At 40.8% G+C, this 18,547-nt stretch overlaps 1 protein-coding gene across 5 annotated transcripts in view; it reads left to right on the top strand.

Annotated features, from left to right (window-relative positions):
• The window catches only part of lamb4 (laminin, beta 4), a 70,436-nt gene extending 52,138 nt beyond the window's left edge, over positions 1-18,298 (top strand). For 4 of the 5 annotated variants that reach the window (XM_085281061.1, XM_085281060.1, XM_085281064.1 and 1 more), the window contains 12 exons: positions 275-492; positions 733-829; positions 1,558-1,921; positions 4,482-4,633; positions 4,989-5,215; positions 6,011-6,208; positions 6,637-6,781; positions 8,980-9,187; positions 11,582-11,717; positions 11,805-11,972; positions 12,116-12,269; positions 16,151-18,298. In XM_085281061.1, coding sequence (XP_085137187.1) covers positions 275-492; positions 733-829; positions 1,558-1,921; positions 4,482-4,633; positions 4,989-5,215; positions 6,011-6,208; positions 6,637-6,781; positions 8,980-9,187; positions 11,582-11,717; positions 11,805-11,972; positions 12,116-12,269; positions 16,151-16,284 — 2,201 coding nt within the window. In that variant the 3' untranslated portion in view covers positions 16,285-18,298. The remainder of the gene's footprint in view (positions 1-274; positions 493-732; positions 830-1,557; positions 1,922-4,481; positions 4,634-4,988; positions 5,216-6,010; positions 6,209-6,636; positions 6,782-8,979; positions 9,188-11,581; positions 11,718-11,804; positions 11,973-12,115; positions 12,270-16,150) is intronic. The other variant, XM_085281062.1, reaches the window with a different exon arrangement.
• Positions 18,299-18,547: the final 249 nt, after the last annotated feature.

The raw sequence follows: 18,547 nt of genomic DNA, 5'->3' as shown, positions 1-18,547 counted from the left end.
AATTAAAGCTGTGAAAATGCTAAGGAATGTGTTATGTATTTTTATGACAGGCTGCTAGTAGCAAAGTATCTAAAGATCCTGTTTAAAACCTGATTCTTACTATAACCATTTTAAAGTTAAACTGCAGTTTTGAAAGAGGGATGAATGCTTCCATCATCAATAATCTTCTTGCATAAATTTTCTTCTTTATTGCTCCATCTATACTGTATACCCTGTATTTCTTTTCTATATTTCACAATGGTCTGACAAACACTAAAATAAAAGTATTTTCCAGAATGCTCCTGTGATCGACGGGGGACTCAGGAGACTCGGTGTCCTCTGGGGAGACCCTGTTTCTGTGATCCCAGGACAGGACAGTGTCCCTGTAGGACAGGTGTGATAGGTAAACTCTGTGATGAATGTGAGGACAGATACTGGAATCTGAACATAGCCTCGGGATGTCAGCCCTGCAGCTGTGACCTCATCAAATCTATCTCCAACATCTGTGACAAGGCAAGAGCTCCACAGCCACAGACAGTGTCGGCGTGTGACCACAGGGTTCAGTTTTCATTTATCATTTAGGGTGTGAGACTGTCACTCTGCTACTCCTCTCACCTCAGAAAAACAGCCTTGTGTGTTTGTGTGTCCATTTCAAGGTTGTTTTTATTTCAAATAAAAAACAAAATTATAAATAATCACCTGCAGTAGATGCTGATGGTTAAACTTTGAATGAATGTGCTGTGACATATTCAGGTAACTGGACATTGTCCATGCCATCCTGAGTTTGGAGGAAGGCACTGTGATGAATGCAGAGAAAATCATTTTAGGAATCCAGACCTGCAGTGTATCTGTGAGTAATATTTCAATGTTTCCTTTAAGTGGACAATTCTTCTTTTCTTTTCTGACATATGTCTCCAGTGGTGTTTATTCATATAAATCGTTCCAAAGTTTCAAATATTGAGGGCAGTGAACCAAAAACCAAAAAAAGGGTGCAGACTGTTCTGAAGACTCATTTTATCACACTTTTTATACTCTTTGATCTGCTTGATGTCGCAGGATGGGGATATTCTTATATGGTCACTGAAAGAGCTGCACTCAAAGCACAACATCCACATCTACCACTTCTGTCTTATTTGGAAACTTTGCACTGTTCCAGGAAGAACGCAGGTCAAAGACAGGGTGTGGAAGAGAACCAGACATTAATATTAACTAATAATTAAATGCAGACAGGTGTGTAAATACATTGGTGCATCCTGAGAATCCCCCAGCAGCCTAGACAACTGATCCAACCCTATCTATATGCTTTAGAACAAAGGAAAGTTTGAAGCCTAATCTTAAAAGTAGAGATAGTGTCTGTCTCCTGAATCCAAACTGGAAGCTGGTTCCACAGAAGAGGGGCCTGAAAACTGAAGGCTCCGCCTCCCATTCTACTTTTAAGGCATAGACACACTGATTTATTGAGTTTACAGTTTATTGGGGGAAAGTGTATTCTAAGTAGCAGCAGCGCAGGTCCACTTTAACCTTTTCTAAATCCCCCTTGTTTTCATGCGAAGATACCATGTTTTATCTTGTTTTCAGCTTGTGACTGCAATCTGGAGGGAACCAAACAACCATCATGTGACCCTGAGACTGGCAAGTGCATCTGTCGGGCGGGTGTAAGCGGTATATTCTGTGATGAGTGCACGCCCGGCTTCAATACATTATTCCCAGCCTGTGAACCGTGCCATCCCTGCAACGCACTCTGGACTCAAATTGTCACTGATGTCCAGCGAGCTGCCCAGAAAATGAGGACCCTTATCCCTCATAACAATGTACAGCCCACAGATAACCAGCACCTGCAGGAGATGATTAACATGCACTCTATGCTGGACAGCCTGGCCAACCTGAGAGTAATCTCCCCACCAAGCGTGGAGAAACTGGAGAAAATGTCTTTGAAGGTTAGGTAAGGCATGAGAGGATGAACTTAAAAGGAACTCCACTAATGCTAAATGTAAAAATATACAGTATACTGGAAATCTCTTGAGTCATCCCTCATTTCTTTATATTTTGCTTCCAAGGAGCCAGACTTTCCCGTAATTTTGTAAAGTGTATTTGAGCATAGTTTCTGAAGGTCTTTCAAAGTTTTTCTTTGGACATAGGCTGCTTTTTTACTCATTTTCAGTCCAGTTCTTGTAACTTACCAGATTCAGAGGAAGGAAATTTGATATGTATCTGAAGTGCCAGGCCTAAAAAATTTGAACATTTCAGATGAACAGTGTCTAAAACATCATGTCCTTAAGAAATGCCAAAAAATTTATTAAACTAAAATCTGACGGACTGACAAATTTAAAGGAGGTGGTCAGAATTAAGATCTTTGATAAAACTGATGAATGCAGAAAAGTACCATCAGCTTTGATCCACCATACAAAACCATGTAATACCAAAACACATAACAGAATACTGTTAGACATGGAGTTGCTTCCCCATAGCCTGCACATCAACAATATTTAAGCAGTGTGGGATCATCATCCAAAGAAGCACTTTGGATGTCCTTCAAGAAGCGTGGAGAACTCTTTCTGTGGACTAAAACAAATTACAGAAAGCTACCTCAGAGAGCTCAATCTGTGCTGAAGAATGAAGGTGATCATACCAAATACCAGAGGTTGGATCAAGTCATTGTTTTGCAAGTCTCAAGTAAGTCTCAAGTCTTTATCCTCAAGTCTCAAATCAAGTCTCAAGTAATGTCAGGCAAGTCAGAGTCGAGTCTCAAGTCACTGGTGTAAAAGTCCGAGTAAAGTCACAAGTCTGAAATTTTGAATTTCAAGTCCTTTCGAGTCTCTAAAAAAACCCGAAAAAAGCATGTTGCCATTATATGCTAAATGTAAATATTAGACCATGTAATTTTTAAATCTGTGTTTTTCTCAACACATGACAAAATAGTGAACTTGGAAAATATACACAAATTGTGAAATTGCACCTCTTTAAAATGCAGCTCAATTAAACTTAGCTCCAAGAATAATTTTCACCGACAGTTCTGAGATAAGCTGCATGTTATGCTTGGATGCGCTTGTAGGACCGGCTTTAAAATCGCATGACAAAAATATCATACACATTAAAAAGAACTGTATCACCAACGTAGCCTGGACAACATTTGCCAGTTAGATGAAGTCAGCTATCTCATCGTAGCATATTTATATGCATATTTATAATCATACGGTTCTTGGAGTGAGTGCATACACTCATGAAGTTTAGTAACTTCAGGTCATGCAACAAGCCCAGGTACAGTTTACCGACGGATGGGTACAGGACCTTGAAATGCACCGAACGAAGGACCATCGTACGTATCATAAGTTTACCAGTCTCACAAATCGTCTTCATAAATACACATTCGTTAACCGTTTATTAATATAACCTTTGAGCTCAACGGTAATTAATTAGTAGTGGAAATAATTTCTGGTTCATTACAGAAATGTAGCAGTGACAATAATATTGTATGTTGTAATCGCACTGGGCAATTAGTGATACAAAAAACCTGTTTTATCCTGTGAATAAAAGTATATGTTTTTGTCAATGTACCATAATAACAGAAGCGAAACGCAATATTGTGTCAGGACAATTCACTATTTATGCACAATAAACAAAGGAGCATAGCGCGACAATTTCTGTTCAGCGCCAGACTTGCTTGTAACCTATATCACCAATTATGTTAAGAAAAATGACGTATTAACTACAACAGCAGACTGACCTTCGTGGAAATGCTTGGAGCAGACTAACCTGTGAGCTGGAGTGTTCTGGGATGTTAAATTTGATCTTTGAATGGCTGCAATCCAGTCGCCTCTTTGTTACTTCGGAAACATGGCTCGAACAATTTCTCTTCAACGACGTAATCCGATAACAACCGATCTCTTTACCCGTCGGCTTCCCGTGGCTGTCATGCGACCGGCTATTGCAGTTAATAATACAACAGCTTGTTGCCATTTTTGTGTTTCTTTTTATCGCTGTGTGACTGATTTCAATTGAAAGCCTGCATGTGCTAGTACCGCTTGCCACGAGTTCCCAGAATCCTTTGCGGTTTTACCCCTGAATGACGTCACATTTTCAATCTCTATATAATATGCATGTTAAATTTTATATTTGGGGTGAAATATCAAGTCTTCTCAAGTAAACCAGTTCAAGTCCAATTCAAGTCCCAGGTCATTGGTGTAAAAGTCCAAGTCAAGTCACAAGTCTTAGAACATTTTTTCAAGTCAAGTCTAAAGTCATAAAATTAATGACTCGAGTCTGAGTCGAGTCCACACCTCTGCCAAATACTGACGTTCAAGTTTGTTAGAATTGTGCAGTCTGTTTTTATCTATTTCAATTTATGGCTGCATGTTTCAATAAATAGTCACATATTTGCCTTTAACTTAGCAAAATATTAAGAAATGAGGTTGACTCAAGACTTTTTCACAATACTGTACAATCAAAGAGCACTCAGGAAGATTTAGCTTATGCTGAATAATCAGAGTGTATTCATCTCACAGGAAGGTGAAAGATGCCATCGACACAAATATGATCCTGATTGACATGTCTCCCCTCTTCAACACTGAAATTGACGACATTCATCTAGAAATCATGAACCTTAAGAAGAAACTCACCAGTGTGCCAACTGATAACGTAAATGACCAACAGAAAGGTACATTCCTTTTTTTATATGTTTTGTTTTTAAAATCACATCACATCACATCAGAGGATTTTAAACATCTTCAGATAAACTACACAAGATCCTTTTCTGAGTTTTTGAAGACTCCACATTTAAATTAAAGATCAGGACATGCACGGTCTTAATGTGAAGCTAAATACCTAAAAATGTTCACTTATCTCTAACAGAAAGTGAAGAAACATAAATATTCTCAGAAACTGCTTTCATGGTTCAGTTAAAAACAGAGCAGATCTATTTGTCAGGCAATGAATTCATCTTTTTAAACATAAACCTTTGTTTTCATCACAGAGCAGACTTCATGTTTCATGATTTCACTTTCTCTGCTTAGCACGTGTCTCATCTGAACCTGTTGTAGAGCTGTTGGATGAGATCCAGACGCTTTACAGATTCTTCATGTTGGAGGATGAGAGGGTGGGAAATGTCAGCAAAGCTGTAGAGGACTCCATGGACACCAGACAGGAAGTCAAACACAAACTGAGCATGTGCAATACAGGAGACCTTGCACTGCTGAAGAAGAAGGTCACAGAGCTGAGTGTGGTTCAGCTCAAACAGAAGGTGACTATCTTTACCAAAAGATAGAGATAAAGATATCTTTATCTTTACCAAAGAGGTTTGAGTTTGAACCTGTGGTGAGGTCACTGACTGGGAGCAACTCAGCTCCTATAAAACTGGAGGGTATGGTGATCAATAATTTTTTAGCCAATGATTTAAACGCAATTCAATTCAGGTTTATTTACATAGCACCAAACCTTAAAGCTGTTGTCTCAAGGTGCTTAAATCACAATCACAGTTCAGCAGATCAGAGTTGATGCCAAACTCAGCAGACATGTTTAGTTTACAGCACTCTCCATTAGAAAACCCGAACACTTAGACAAAATGTCGAGCGTCTCCTTGCTTTGAGCAAACCACACCTGTTTTAGCCAGTACCGTTAGGTCACACAGGTACACCTGAAAACCACTGGCACATTTCCTACAAAGAACAAACCTATGAATTTCGTTTGACCCAATGATGTTAGGCAAGACATCACCAACACCAAACCTACCTTTCATTAAGTCAAGATAAGATGATGTAAACATGGAAATTGTTCTTTGTTGGAAAATGACCAATCTAGAACAACCAGATGCAGTTTGTCAACAAACAAACAAACCAAAAACCCTACAATGTAAACATTGAACTGTAAGGTCATATGACTAATATATCACATGAGTAGCTGCAGGATTAAATGAATAGCTGATTGTCCTGTTGTCTCAATGCTGCTGTGAAAATCATTGATTCCATATAATCAAATCAACAATGACCGCTGGGTAAATGTGAATACTGTTTAAGCAATTTGTTGTGATGCGATAAAGGTCTGTGGCGATCCAGGTTTGGAGGACTGTTCAGGGTGTACTGGAGCTCTTTGTGGGCGTGATCTGGGGAAGAGGAAGTGCGGAAGTCCAAACTGTAAAGGAGCTGTTCATGTCAGTGAGGATGCTTCTAAGACTGCAGAGAAGCTGAAAGACCAGCTCATGAATTTGCCTTCCAGACTGCAGGACACCAAGAACAAGGCAGGTCTATACTGGAAACACTGGTGAATGCTCTACTCTCTATGGGAGTGGGTGAGGGTTAAACACAGGTTAAACCTGCAGGCCTCTTACCAAGCACCACGTTGGTTTGGAAGTGTGTTGGTGGTGTGTTGTGGTGTCATTTGACGAGACCAGTGAGTTTTGCATCTACATTTCTTTGATATTTGTGTGTGATCGACAGAACAGTAGAGCTCTTCCTGTTTTACTTTTTTGGATGAACAAACAGAAATGTTTTTTTCAATTTGATGACTCAAATCACACTTTCTTTTCTTCCTCACAAAGATGTTTTTAATTTTGCAGATGCTAGTGTTGTAGCATTATAAACTTACGTGTAGACCAATTACCATAGTGTAATATTTCACATCCCTCTCCACAAACTAAATCTTTTAAAAGGTGATTTCTTTTGTCAGATCAATAATGCCAATGAGATGACTTGGGGTGCCAAAAACTGGGCCAGAGATCTGCAGGACCAGATCAACAACAATACAAACTCGTGTGAGAGAGAGAAAAACAAAATCAGAGAGCTTATTCAGCAAGTCAAAGACTACCTGATGGGTCAGTGCTCACTCCACATTCATTAACTTATTGTTTAAAGTTGTAGAGCAATCATGTACAGTGTGTTCTTTCTCAGCCTGCAATGATCATCAGATCATCTCACTTTCCTCAGTGAGACATAGATCATCATCAAATCAACAGATTTAAGAGACAGTAATTCAGATCATTTATAAGCCACATAAAAGGCAGATGTGGAGGTCCTGTACAGCCAGAATAGAATAGAATAACCCTTTATTGTTGTTGTACTTGTACAACAAAATTGTGGGTGCTGCACACCAACTGTCCCAGAATAAAATATAAATAGTAGACAAATAGAACTAAATGATAAGTCTCAGTGTAGGTCCTCAGTCAGGTCACGGAAGCCTAAGGAGTTTGGAAAGAAAACAACTGGACATCTTTAAGTTTGTGAACATATTTCATCCAAGAGGCTTCACCAGGTCTAAAATTAATTGATGGATCATCCCATGTATTTAAACTGTAGTGGGGGTTGTTCATTAAGAGGGTCATGGGTAGATTCACCTGATCCAGCCCTAACTATATGTGTAAACATACACGGCAGACCCAGTGGCATTTTAATACTTTTTATTAATGCTTTGACGGATGCTGTCCACAATACTCACAGAGCTGCAGCTCTACTGCTGCCCGCTCAACATTATCACAACAACAACGCCAACCACAGGACCCAGTACAATATTCAATTCGTGATTGCGGATGCCGTGCAGGTGCGCCCACCTCCTCTGCACGGCACCGCAATCACGGGTGTGCCATGGGCTCCCCAGTTTCACCCATTGTGGCCAATTTGTACATGGAAGAAGTGGCAAAGAGGGCTTTGCTATCCTACCCTGGAACACCATCAAGCCGTTGGTTCAGATTTGTGGATGACACCTGGGTGAAAATCAAATCTCAGGACATACCACATTTTACGGATTACAATAACTCGGTGGACCGACACATCAAATTCACCAGGGAGGATATGAAATAATTGCAAGTTAGCCTTCTTAGACTGTGAGATTTCCATCAGTAATGGGGGACATCTAAAAGCTGACGTGCACCGTAAACCTACACATATGGATAAGTATTTAGTCTGGTCAGAGGGCCCGGTGGCGCCAGTGTCCGGCAGCCTCGCCTCTGTCAGTGCGCCCCAGGGTGGCTGTGGCTACAATGTAGCTGCCATCACCAGTGTGTGAATGTGTGTGTGAATGGGTGGATGACTGGATATGTAAAGCGCTTTGGAGTCCTTAGGAACTAGTAAAGCGCTATACAAATACAGGCCATTTAAGGCTTGACTCTCATCATCCACTGGAGCACAAACTGGGTGTCATTAGGACGCTACAGCACAGAGCTAACACCATCCCCACTGACACAGTGGCCAGGGAAGCAGACGAACATCACATGAAGAAGGCCCTGAGTAAATGTGGTTATCCCAGCTGGACTTTTGTCAAACCTGGGAAGGCACCTAAACAAAGCTCCAGCCGATCCAGGAGAGAAGGACAACTGCTGTCTAAGTGAAAACCTGTAGTAGTGATCCCGTAGGTGACAGGAGTATCGGAGCAGCTGAGACGCATTTTTTCTAAACACTGCGTCTCTTTGGCTTTTAAAAATTGGTCCACCCCAAAGATCGGGTCCCCCGACACAAACAGAGTAACATAGTGTACGCTGTTAAGTGCCAGGAGGATTGCCAGGATTTATACATCGGGGAAACCAAACAACCTTTGGCGAAGCGGATGGCAAAACACAGAAGAGCTACCTCGTCAGGCCAGGACTCTGCAGTCTATTTACACCTACAGGCCAGTGGACACTCTTTCAAGGATGAAGATGTACACATCCTGGACAGGGAGGAACGCTGGTTTGAGGGCGGAGTCAAGGAGGCCATTTACGTGAAAAGGGAAAGACCATCTCTGAATTGAGGAGGGGCCTAAGGGTACATCTGTCGCCATCTTACAATGCTGTGATTGCAGCCATTCCCCAACTCTCTGTGAATGGTGTAAATTAGGCTTTATACATGTAGTGTTTCATGTCCACTTTGAGGCAGTACCCACCAGATGGTAGCAAAGTACAGGATGGATCCTTTGAAGTCAGAGAGAGAGAGCGTGGCTTTACAGAGAACGTTGGTGCTGTTGTGATGCTGCTGTATGTGAGTATGTAATGTTTCTCTGCAGGAAACCTTTTCATTGCTCTTCACATTTCCTCCCTGACAGATGACATGGTTCCTCCAAAGGACACTGAGAAAATGGCACAAGCAGTTTTGAGAATCGAGCTCCCACAGTCACCTGCTAACATCCAGTCCATGATCAGCAACGTCAATAATTTGCTGAAAAATGCCACCAGATTCCTGGAGGACTTAAAGAACCTGGACAAGCAAGCCAAGGCAGCCATGGACCTGCAGCAGGAAGCTTTGGAACTCAAGTCAGTGCTGAGAGCATAAAAATGACATAAAAGCTTAATTCAAACCAAAAACTTTAAACTAGAAACTAGAAATGAAATGCAACCTTTAGCCTAAAACAGAGGTGGGGGTGCTCCAGGCCTCAATGGCCAGTGTCCTGCAGGTTTTAGAAATGTCAGCTGATTTAAATGGCTAAATGACCTCTGATAGCTTTAACTAGGCACAAACCTATTGCTGCAACAACCGAGACAATCCACTACAATGGCAAAAACAACACACCAGACACCAGAGCTATTTGTGTGATCTCGTGCATGAGGGAGGTGACCGGGACGAGCGCTGTTCCTGCCGCTCAAACGCCAGTCACTATATGTCAGCCCCTCTGTAGTCTGCTCTTTATTGTGGTTACATGAAAATGCATAGTCTCATTAACATATAACATATCAACCAGGCATGCGGTCCGCCTAAACAAAGGGCTCTTATACTCAAACAGATAAAGTAGGTGTCCTCCTATACTATATATCAGAAAGAGAAGGTAAGACCTCTATCATGACCTTAGGACGTGTGGTATGCCAGAGCATTCTGGAACGCACATAGTCTTTGCAGACTACTGAGGATCAGGCATTATATCATTATGCAATCGATTATATACCTCTCAGCATATATGATTATATGTTTCTAAGAGCTAACAACCTCCTCAACATGTCTTGAAGTTCTCCAGAGGCCTGGTAATAAACTAATCATGTGATTCAGGTGTGCTGACCCCGGGTGCTATCTAAAACCTCCAGGACACCAGCCCTTGAGGCCTGGAGTTGCCCACCCCTGCCCTAAAACCACCATCAGCTGCAGTCCCGCTGACATCCAGCAGAGGCTCCAGCAGGGAGTCATCCCCATGTTTTTTTGTTTTTTGTTTTTTTGTTTTTTGTTTTTTTTTTTTCCACCCCCATGGATGGGTATCGTTTAGGTTTTATCCGATACCGGTGCCAAACCAGTACTTTTGAAACGGTGCCGGTGCTTAAACGGTGCTCGAACCGGTGCTTAAAGAATGGAGAACACAAACTTTGTCCAAAAATCTCTTATGTTATTATTTTTAGCAGTCTCTTTTTTTCTGCAAAATGATTACCAGGTTAGCCTTTTTTGCAGCTATAGGGCATATATGGTATCACTCTATCAAACAAGAAGACAGCCGCATGTAACTACGACGGTGTTTGCTAGTTCACCTTACGTGCATTAATGTAATAACGTGGTTAGCCTACTCAACGTAAATTACACACGAACAACATTAAGCTCCTCACGCAGAGAAGAACGGCTGCTGCTGCCATCATCATCCTCATCATTTCTGCTACACTGGCAGGGCTAGGGGGCAGGACTCTCCTCTTCAGGTGCTTGGGGGATGTTGCTAACTCCGGGTCCAATAACAGGCAACCCACCCACAGTAGTTGTGCTCGGTGTGAGGTCTCACAGCAAGCTATCAAATACGGTGCATTTCTCAGCTTTTAAAAAAATGCTATACGTCGCCAGGTGTTTCATCAGATTTGAGGTGTTACCTCCTTTGCACAGTATCACAGTATCACCTTAAAGCACTTGTTGCAGACTGTTGAGTTTGCATCTTTTGCTGTGAAGTACAGCCAGACTTTTGACTGCTTCGCCTTGGGCATTTTTAATCTGTAGCTCTGCAATAAAAGACTGTAAGTACCTGGACCCGCCTACTATCCTCGGAAAGGTAAAATGATTGGCTAGAATCCAAAGTGTATGACATCTCAAGAAAAAAAAAAGCACCGAAACCAAGCACCGAAATGTGCGCTGCTTTTCGGCCTGGTTACTACCGTTTATGTCAGTGCCATAATGGCACCGGATACTGGTACCCATCCCTAGTTAAGACTTTACCACAGATACGTCCATGTTTACTCTTTTGATTTTAGATCATTTGCTCTGTCTCATTTGTGTTTCCCCCATTTTTGTCATCAATGAAAGACTCTATAACATTTCAAAATGGAAAAGGTAAGGACACAACTTCTCACTACAACGCTGTCCAACAGGAGCTTCATGATGTCATGAACAATATAATACCGTGACTGTGAAGATGACCTCAGACAGTATCAGAGGCCATTTTTCATTTTTAGTCTTTCAGACGAACACTGAGGAGTTTTGGACACATCCACAGCTGATCTGTGACTGCATGAAACATTATTTTTCTTCATATGTTTTAGATGTTTTTCTCAGGCATAGTGAGGTGCTTTCAGTGCTGAACTGGTCCTTCGGATGTTCGGCAGCAGGAGCAGAATCAGCTTTCTGAGTCTGAGTGTCACTGCTCTCTGATGTTTTTACTTCCTGTCCTTCTGATTAGTGATTTATAGGTGTAACACATATTTGTCCTCTTCGTGTTCTGAACCTTAATCGTCTTTGTTTATTGTATTTAGGGAGCAGATGGAGAACACTGATGTGAAGAAGATCATTCAGGATATTTATGAAGCAGACAAAGCTCAGGCCAAAGCTAACAACCTCTTAGAGAGAGCGAGCAGAAACAAAGATGAGACCAAAGACAGGATCCAAGATGTAAAACATCCAAAATATTTCACATATGACCTCTGAGACGTTTGTTCAGCCTGATGCTGATGTGCTCGTGTTTGTTTTCTGTTTCAGGCTGAAGACACACTGGACAACATCGAGACGAGGCTCATGATTCAGACCAAAGACCTGCAGAAAGAGATTGAAGCTATGAAGGACAAAACTGAAGAGAACAGAGAGACAGCGAGAGAAGCCAGAGAGGTGGCAGAGAGTGCTTTAAACATGACCACTGATGCAGAGGCGGTAAAAACACCAACAGACACATTTATATGTGTTTGAGGCTTTAAGATAAGAAAAATCTATGTAAAACTTTGCACACAACTTTGAGTCTCTGTTTTTAGTTTCAAGTCTCAGATGAAAATCAGAACACTGTTTCTGCCCAACAGGAGCTCAGTGATGTCACTAAGCAGTTTGAGGTTTTAAAGCAAAATCAACAGAATCAGGAGGTCAAGGGTCAAGCTGCTGGTCGACTGAAGAACATCATGATGGAAGCTGAGGACATGAAGAGACAAGTGGAGGACAAACTCCAGCAGATACAAGGTCAGAGCGCTGACCTGCTGGTGTGTTTGAGGCGTGATAGGTGTGACCTTCAGATAAACTCTGAGGCACTGAAATGTCATTTCTGTCGTCACTGGACAAAGTAAAATCCCTGTCCCCATCACAGCTTTGCTTCTGTGTTTAACTATTGTATGTTTCCGGTCATGTATCTCCACTCCCACTTCTATATATAGATGCATAAATACAATAATGTTTATTTCGTAAATATAACTGAAATAACAAGAAAAAAGAAAAACCTTAACATCAAGTTTCGTGATTATCTCTATGTCTACACAATGTGTATGCTAGAAAATGAGTAGGATAAAGTTTGCACCTTTTCTGTACCTACCCCCTCATTTCAAATTCCAGTATTTACAAATCAGTATTCAGACTTCGATATTATATAATCCATACATGTTTAACTGTATACAAGTCTACTCATATACAACACACACATAATTTAAGCTAATTTAACCAAAACAACAAACTACAATTTTACATAAACTAAGCACCCGATGGTTAACACCCACTAAATCTCAAACTAAATCAAGTGGCTTTATTGTCATTCCAACTTTGTGCTGTGGTACAGTACACAGTGAAACGAATTCCTCCATATGGTGCTACATATAACAGACAATAAGCGCAGGACTACATAAGGTGCAATGTGCAAAAATTATTAAGAGTAATGCTAATAATAATAATGATACATTTTATTTCTAGGTGCCTTTAAGGCCCTCTAGGTCACCTTACAATAGTACAATAACAGTAACAACAATACAACATATTAAAATATAGTAAAACTAAATAAAAACACAAGTTAAATGAGAAAAACAACAAGCATGAAAGTATAAAAGCTAAGAATGGTAAAAATGCACTAAGACAGAGTCATAATGAAGGGAATGCAGTTCTGAATAGATGGTTTTAAAATACAATTTAAAAGTGAAGAAACAGTTTGTGGTCTGGAGATCTGGTGGAAGTACATCCATAGTCTACCAAAGGCTCTGAGTCCCATCAGGCGGGCAAGGTGGAACAGACAGAAGGGAAGCTGAAAAAGAGCCGAGTGTACGAGGGGGTGAGTATAGGGCTTTGGAACTGATGTAACGGCACAATGTATTGTGGGTGCACGGCGCCACATTTGAAGGGCACGTATCAAAACAAACTGTGTTGGAAGGACGATTGCTACCAACCATGCTTTAAAAACAGCTCAAGAGAAAAAGGACGGTATAGAGACAGGTTGCGTCTGGATGCAAAGAGATTGCTCCAAAGCCCTATTGAAGGACAAGATCAGATAAATATGGAGGAGCGAGGTTATGAAGCACTTTGAAAGTATGAAGCAGGATCTTGAAATTGGCACAGAGGTGAACTGGAAACCAATGGAGCTGTTTAAAAACAGCTGTTATATGTTCAGTGCATCTATTTCTGGATACAATACGAGCAGCTGTAATTTTGAACTAAGTGCAATTCATGGAGGGATTTATGAGGTAGACCACAGAGAAGAGAATTACAGTAATCTAAAAGAGATGTGACAAGAGCATTGACAAATATGGCGGTACTGTTTGGAGTGAGTGAGGGACGAAGGCGGTTAATAATATGAAGATGAAAATAGGAAGACTGAGTGATATTATTTAAATGTAAAAAATTGAAAAAAAAAACAAAGACAGTGCAACACCAGACAGAAGGATACAGGCACAAGACAGTGCAGACACAACGGTGTTAAAGAAACATGCAAAAGACTATGGTTTCTCGTTTGGCTCTTGGCGAAGGCGGTCGCACTTTTCTCCTCTCCTCTCTCTCTTATCTTCCCTGCTTAGCTCTTATGTCCTTGTCTAGTCTCGTGTTTTTTGTATTACTTTCCCTGGAACAGTCTCTCACAGTCTGTTCTGTGAGAGACTGTTAATGCCCTACCTGCCCCCTGGCAACACTTTACTAGACCCGCCCCTGCACAGTTACCAGCTGTCAGCTGCTTAGAAAAGCATCCTGGTGTTATTTGTCTCTCAGAAACAGTTCATAACTTCAACTCATTCATGTCACCTAAAAGGTAAACCTGTTTCTCCATCACAGCTCTGATGGTTCAGTAAGGACATCTCCTGGTTTCATCTTCATGTTTCCCTCTCACCACATATCCAAACCAACATCATGACCAGCAGCTTTACAGCTGTGGCTCCAGCAAACATCAGCTGTGTCATGGTACTAGGCCATGAGGCCCAGGGTTTAAGTTCTAATGCATATTTTTGTATCCACATGTGTAGTTTAACGCATCTAGTTGTTTTCTAGTTTGCAGTTTAGTCCTTGGTTTCTTAGTCCCTTTTGTCATCTCTCCCTGGTCCGTGTGTCTACCTGTCATGTTTCATGTCTCTGGTTAGGTTAAATTCATGTTCTATCTCCATGTCTATGTCTCTGTGTTTCCTGTTTTATTTTGAAAGAGTATGGTGTTCTTTGTTCATTGTAGTTAGTGTTACTCTCCCCTGTATTGTCATTATGTTTCCTTCTAGTCAGCTGTGTTCTCATGTGTCTCCACTTCTCCTGATCACCTCATGTGTGTATTTAAGTCCTCAGTCTTGCTTTGTTCATCGCCGCGTCGTCTGTTCAACTTCCCCCATGTTACGCCAGGTTTCAGGACTCTGTGCTGGTCATGTCCATGTTACTTACGTATATACGTTTCATAGTTCCTTGTTGTTCCAGCACAGAGACCTGTTCACAGTTGCCTCCGTCATGTGCATCATTGTCACCCTGTCTTAGCCTTCCCTGCTGTCTGAGTTAAGTGTCAGTTCTTAGTTTTCCCAGTTCAGCTTCTAGTTTAGTTTTGTCTCAGTGCTTTCTGTTGTTTGCCACGTTAATCAGCCCAAATAAAGGCACTGTCTCTTCGTCTGTGTCTGCACCTGGAACCTCAAGCTGATATTATTAAATACATTCTAACAACAGCTGATCAAGCTCAAACGTGCTGCTGATGTTTAGCGCGACATCCACTGGTGTCCTCTTTCTGGCGCAAAGTGGGAGATAAACAAACGAGAGAAAAAAGCTGATCAGCTGATCATTAATCAGTTTCATGATTGAAGTAGCAACAGGAGAGGGAGAGGAGAGAATGAGAGAAGAAGAATAACTCCAGCTTTGTCTCTTTTTCCATTCTAGCTGAAGTCCGGGACAAACTGTTCCATTTCACCTTAATACAAACGCGTAATATTTTCTCTGAATACGGGACCGCCTTTTTACGGGACGGTTGGCAACTCTACTAACTAACCTTTTGAACAAAATAAAGTTCACTATCAGTAACATCACAGCACCCACCCAGCTGTATAGAAACTCCGTCATGCTAGCTAGTACGCAGTACGAGTTATTGCAACTGACTGTAAAAAGTCAGCACAACAAAAATAAACTCCACCTAAACTTGGTTTATATCTGACCCAGATAGACTGCAGGTCATAACTTCTGAAGTTCAGTTCACCTGACACTCGGACCGGCGGCCGCCTCGGGTCTCTCCTCCTCCTCCTGTCTCACCTTTCCCTCATCCACCTGCTGGCCTCTGTGGCAGCTCCACGATAGCCACCACCAAACATTTAGAGTTATTTTTACACATCGGCCACCACCTTTCATTGTTTATACCGTTACAAAAAAAAGAAAAAAAAATCATCGGCCCATAAAAACGAAAAATCACCATGCGTGCCCAGGGTTGCCACACCCTGATACATACACAGATAGATAGATAGATAGATAGATAGATAGATAGATAGATAGATAGATAGATAGATAGATAGATAGATAGATAGATAGATAGATAGATAGATAGATAGATAGATAGATAGATAGATAGATAGATAGATAGATAGATAGATAGATAGATAGATAGATAGATATGAATTCAAATGAGTTTCTTTGTGTTTCTGCAGACATGGAGCAGAAGATCCAGCAGCTGCTTCACAGAAGAAACCAGAAAGCTGCTGAAGTGTCCGACCTGCTGGAGATGGCTGAGTCAATTCGACAGGAGATCTCCACTCAAGTATACACTGAGTGTACTGGATAAATATACTGTGATGAATACCAGTGAGTACTGCAAACAGCAGTGCTGCCCAGAATCAGCTGTAGCTGAATTTAATCAGAATCTTATTCACTGTTTTTTACCTTTTTTTTCCCTTTGTTTCAAGTTTTCAAACTTTTTAAAGTTTTTCTGATGAGGTTTTGAGTTGTTTTTAAATACAGTATGTTACAATACAACTGAAGACATGCCTTTAGAAATATGACGACAGAAAACTACACAGATGAACATTTTTCAATTATTTTGTAATAAACTCTTAATCAAATAGCTTCATGCCTTATATGACAGAAATGTCCAATTAAAACTTTATGGACAAAACAAATATTAAGACTTGTTATATTTATGTTTGGATTTGGTTTAAATCAGTAAATCTGACAGACACAAATGCCTGAGTGATGCAGGAGTCTCTCTCCATTATCTCTGGGGAAGTTGAGAACAATCCATTACCTTTCCTCTCCTACAGTTACTCGTTGATGTAGTCACCTATGTAAGATCAACTTTTTAGAGCACTGAACTCCTCCTGCTGTTCCTTTCTGATAATAACTGTAACACATTTCTCAACCATTCTGAGAAAAAAGGCGATTGACATGAAAGATGGTCCTCAGTAGTGTGAGTCATTTATTCCCTTTGCTCGAATTGCACTCAATGACTTAACTACAGTAATGAGTAAAATGAATTTTGTGTGATTGACCAAGAAAACTTTCATAATGGGCTAAAAGGTTTGCCTGGTGTCTCCTGTTAGACTGGGTTTGTTTCTACTGGTGGGACCTCTCACACTGCATCTCTAACCTGTAGGGTTCCACAAGGTTCAGTTCTGAGTCCATTATTTTCTTTCTGCTTTCTGCTTCCTTTAACCTCCTAAGACCCGAACTCTTCCACAACATGCATTTTTAATTTCTCTTTGATATTTGGGCATATTGGGGCCCGATGAATGTAAAAAAAAAAGAATTACCGGATTTTTTTTACCTTATTTTTGTTTTTAAGAAAAATGAGAGCCACAAATGAGGATATTCATTTAAAATTTTGATAGAACAGTAGCAGTATAATGTCCTCGTAAGTGGATATCAGGCCCATGTAGAGCAAAATTGAGTATTTTGGTCTAAATAACCCAAAATGTGATGTCCACATATGTGGACAGCAAGTCCTAGGAGGTGGCATCATTCAATCTTTTAATAACATTTTTCATTATTTCTATGCTGATGACATTCAGCTGTACATGTTTTTTAAGCCTCATGAGCTGGATAGGCTGTCCACCCTAGTTCACTCCTTAACTCAGGTTACTGATTGGCTCTCTAGCAGTTACCTTGTTTTAACTCCCAGAAGGACTGAGACCATAATTATAGCCCTTGTAAACTAAATCCAACATCAGTCAGCTCCTTGCTTCTTTTTGTTTAACTACTAAATGTTGGTGTAACAATTGATTCTTCTCTGGGCTTCGACTCTCATGTAAAATCTTTGTCTCATTCTTATTTATTCCATTTAAGGAACATGTCTAACATTTCTTCTCTTCTTTGCATTCAGATTATTTTAATGCCCTGTTTACCAGCTTAAATAAATAATTTCTTTCAAAAAAAAATTATGTGGGCTTCATAGATAATTAAGATTTAATAAACCCCCCAAAACGTGACTATCCAGAGTTGGGTCCAGGACCCCAAGTTGTTTCTCTCCTACTGGTATCCCCCCACAGAACGCTAGACCCCTTAGAGAGTGTGTCTGCAAAAGACAAAAGACAAAAAACAAACCAAAACTTAACAAACCAAACACAACACAAAAATCACAAAGAAAGAACAATACAGCGTCCTCAACAGCACCAAAGAGTAAAACAGTACCATTAGGTCTCTCTCTTCCAAGTCTCTGTTAGTACGTGACTTAATAATCAATGATAATGATCAACAAATCGATTTACTCTGCCTTACAGAAACCTGCTTGCAGCAGGATGATTATGTTAGTTTAAATGAATCAACACCCCCGAGTCATTCTAACTACCAGAAACCTCGAAGCACAGGCCTGCTTCATGCCCTGGGGGACGGGGCTATGGCTCGCTACATCCCCTTGCAGACCATTACATGTGGAAACCATTTGAATACAAGCACGCTGATCCACACAGGTGTGCACACGGGTGTTCACTGCTCGTAGACTTAAATTACACCTTTCTTGGCTGCTACTTCAAAGCACATTGTGCGCTGTCTGTCCTGCGTGCTGCACAACAACATTGAATATTTAGTATTTACTGCTGTTTACACTTAGCTAG

This window comes from Mchenga conophoros, linkage group LG7, assembly GCF_057382185.1.
Source record: "Mchenga conophoros isolate Kocher_MC1m ecotype Shallow Benthic linkage group LG7, M_conophoros_male_GT1.1, whole genome shotgun sequence".
NCBI classification, from domain to species: Eukaryota; Metazoa; Chordata; class Actinopteri; order Cichliformes; family Cichlidae; genus Mchenga; species Mchenga conophoros.
Note: the sequence above shows the minus strand (reverse complement) of the source record. Positions and strands in the feature narration are given on the sequence as shown.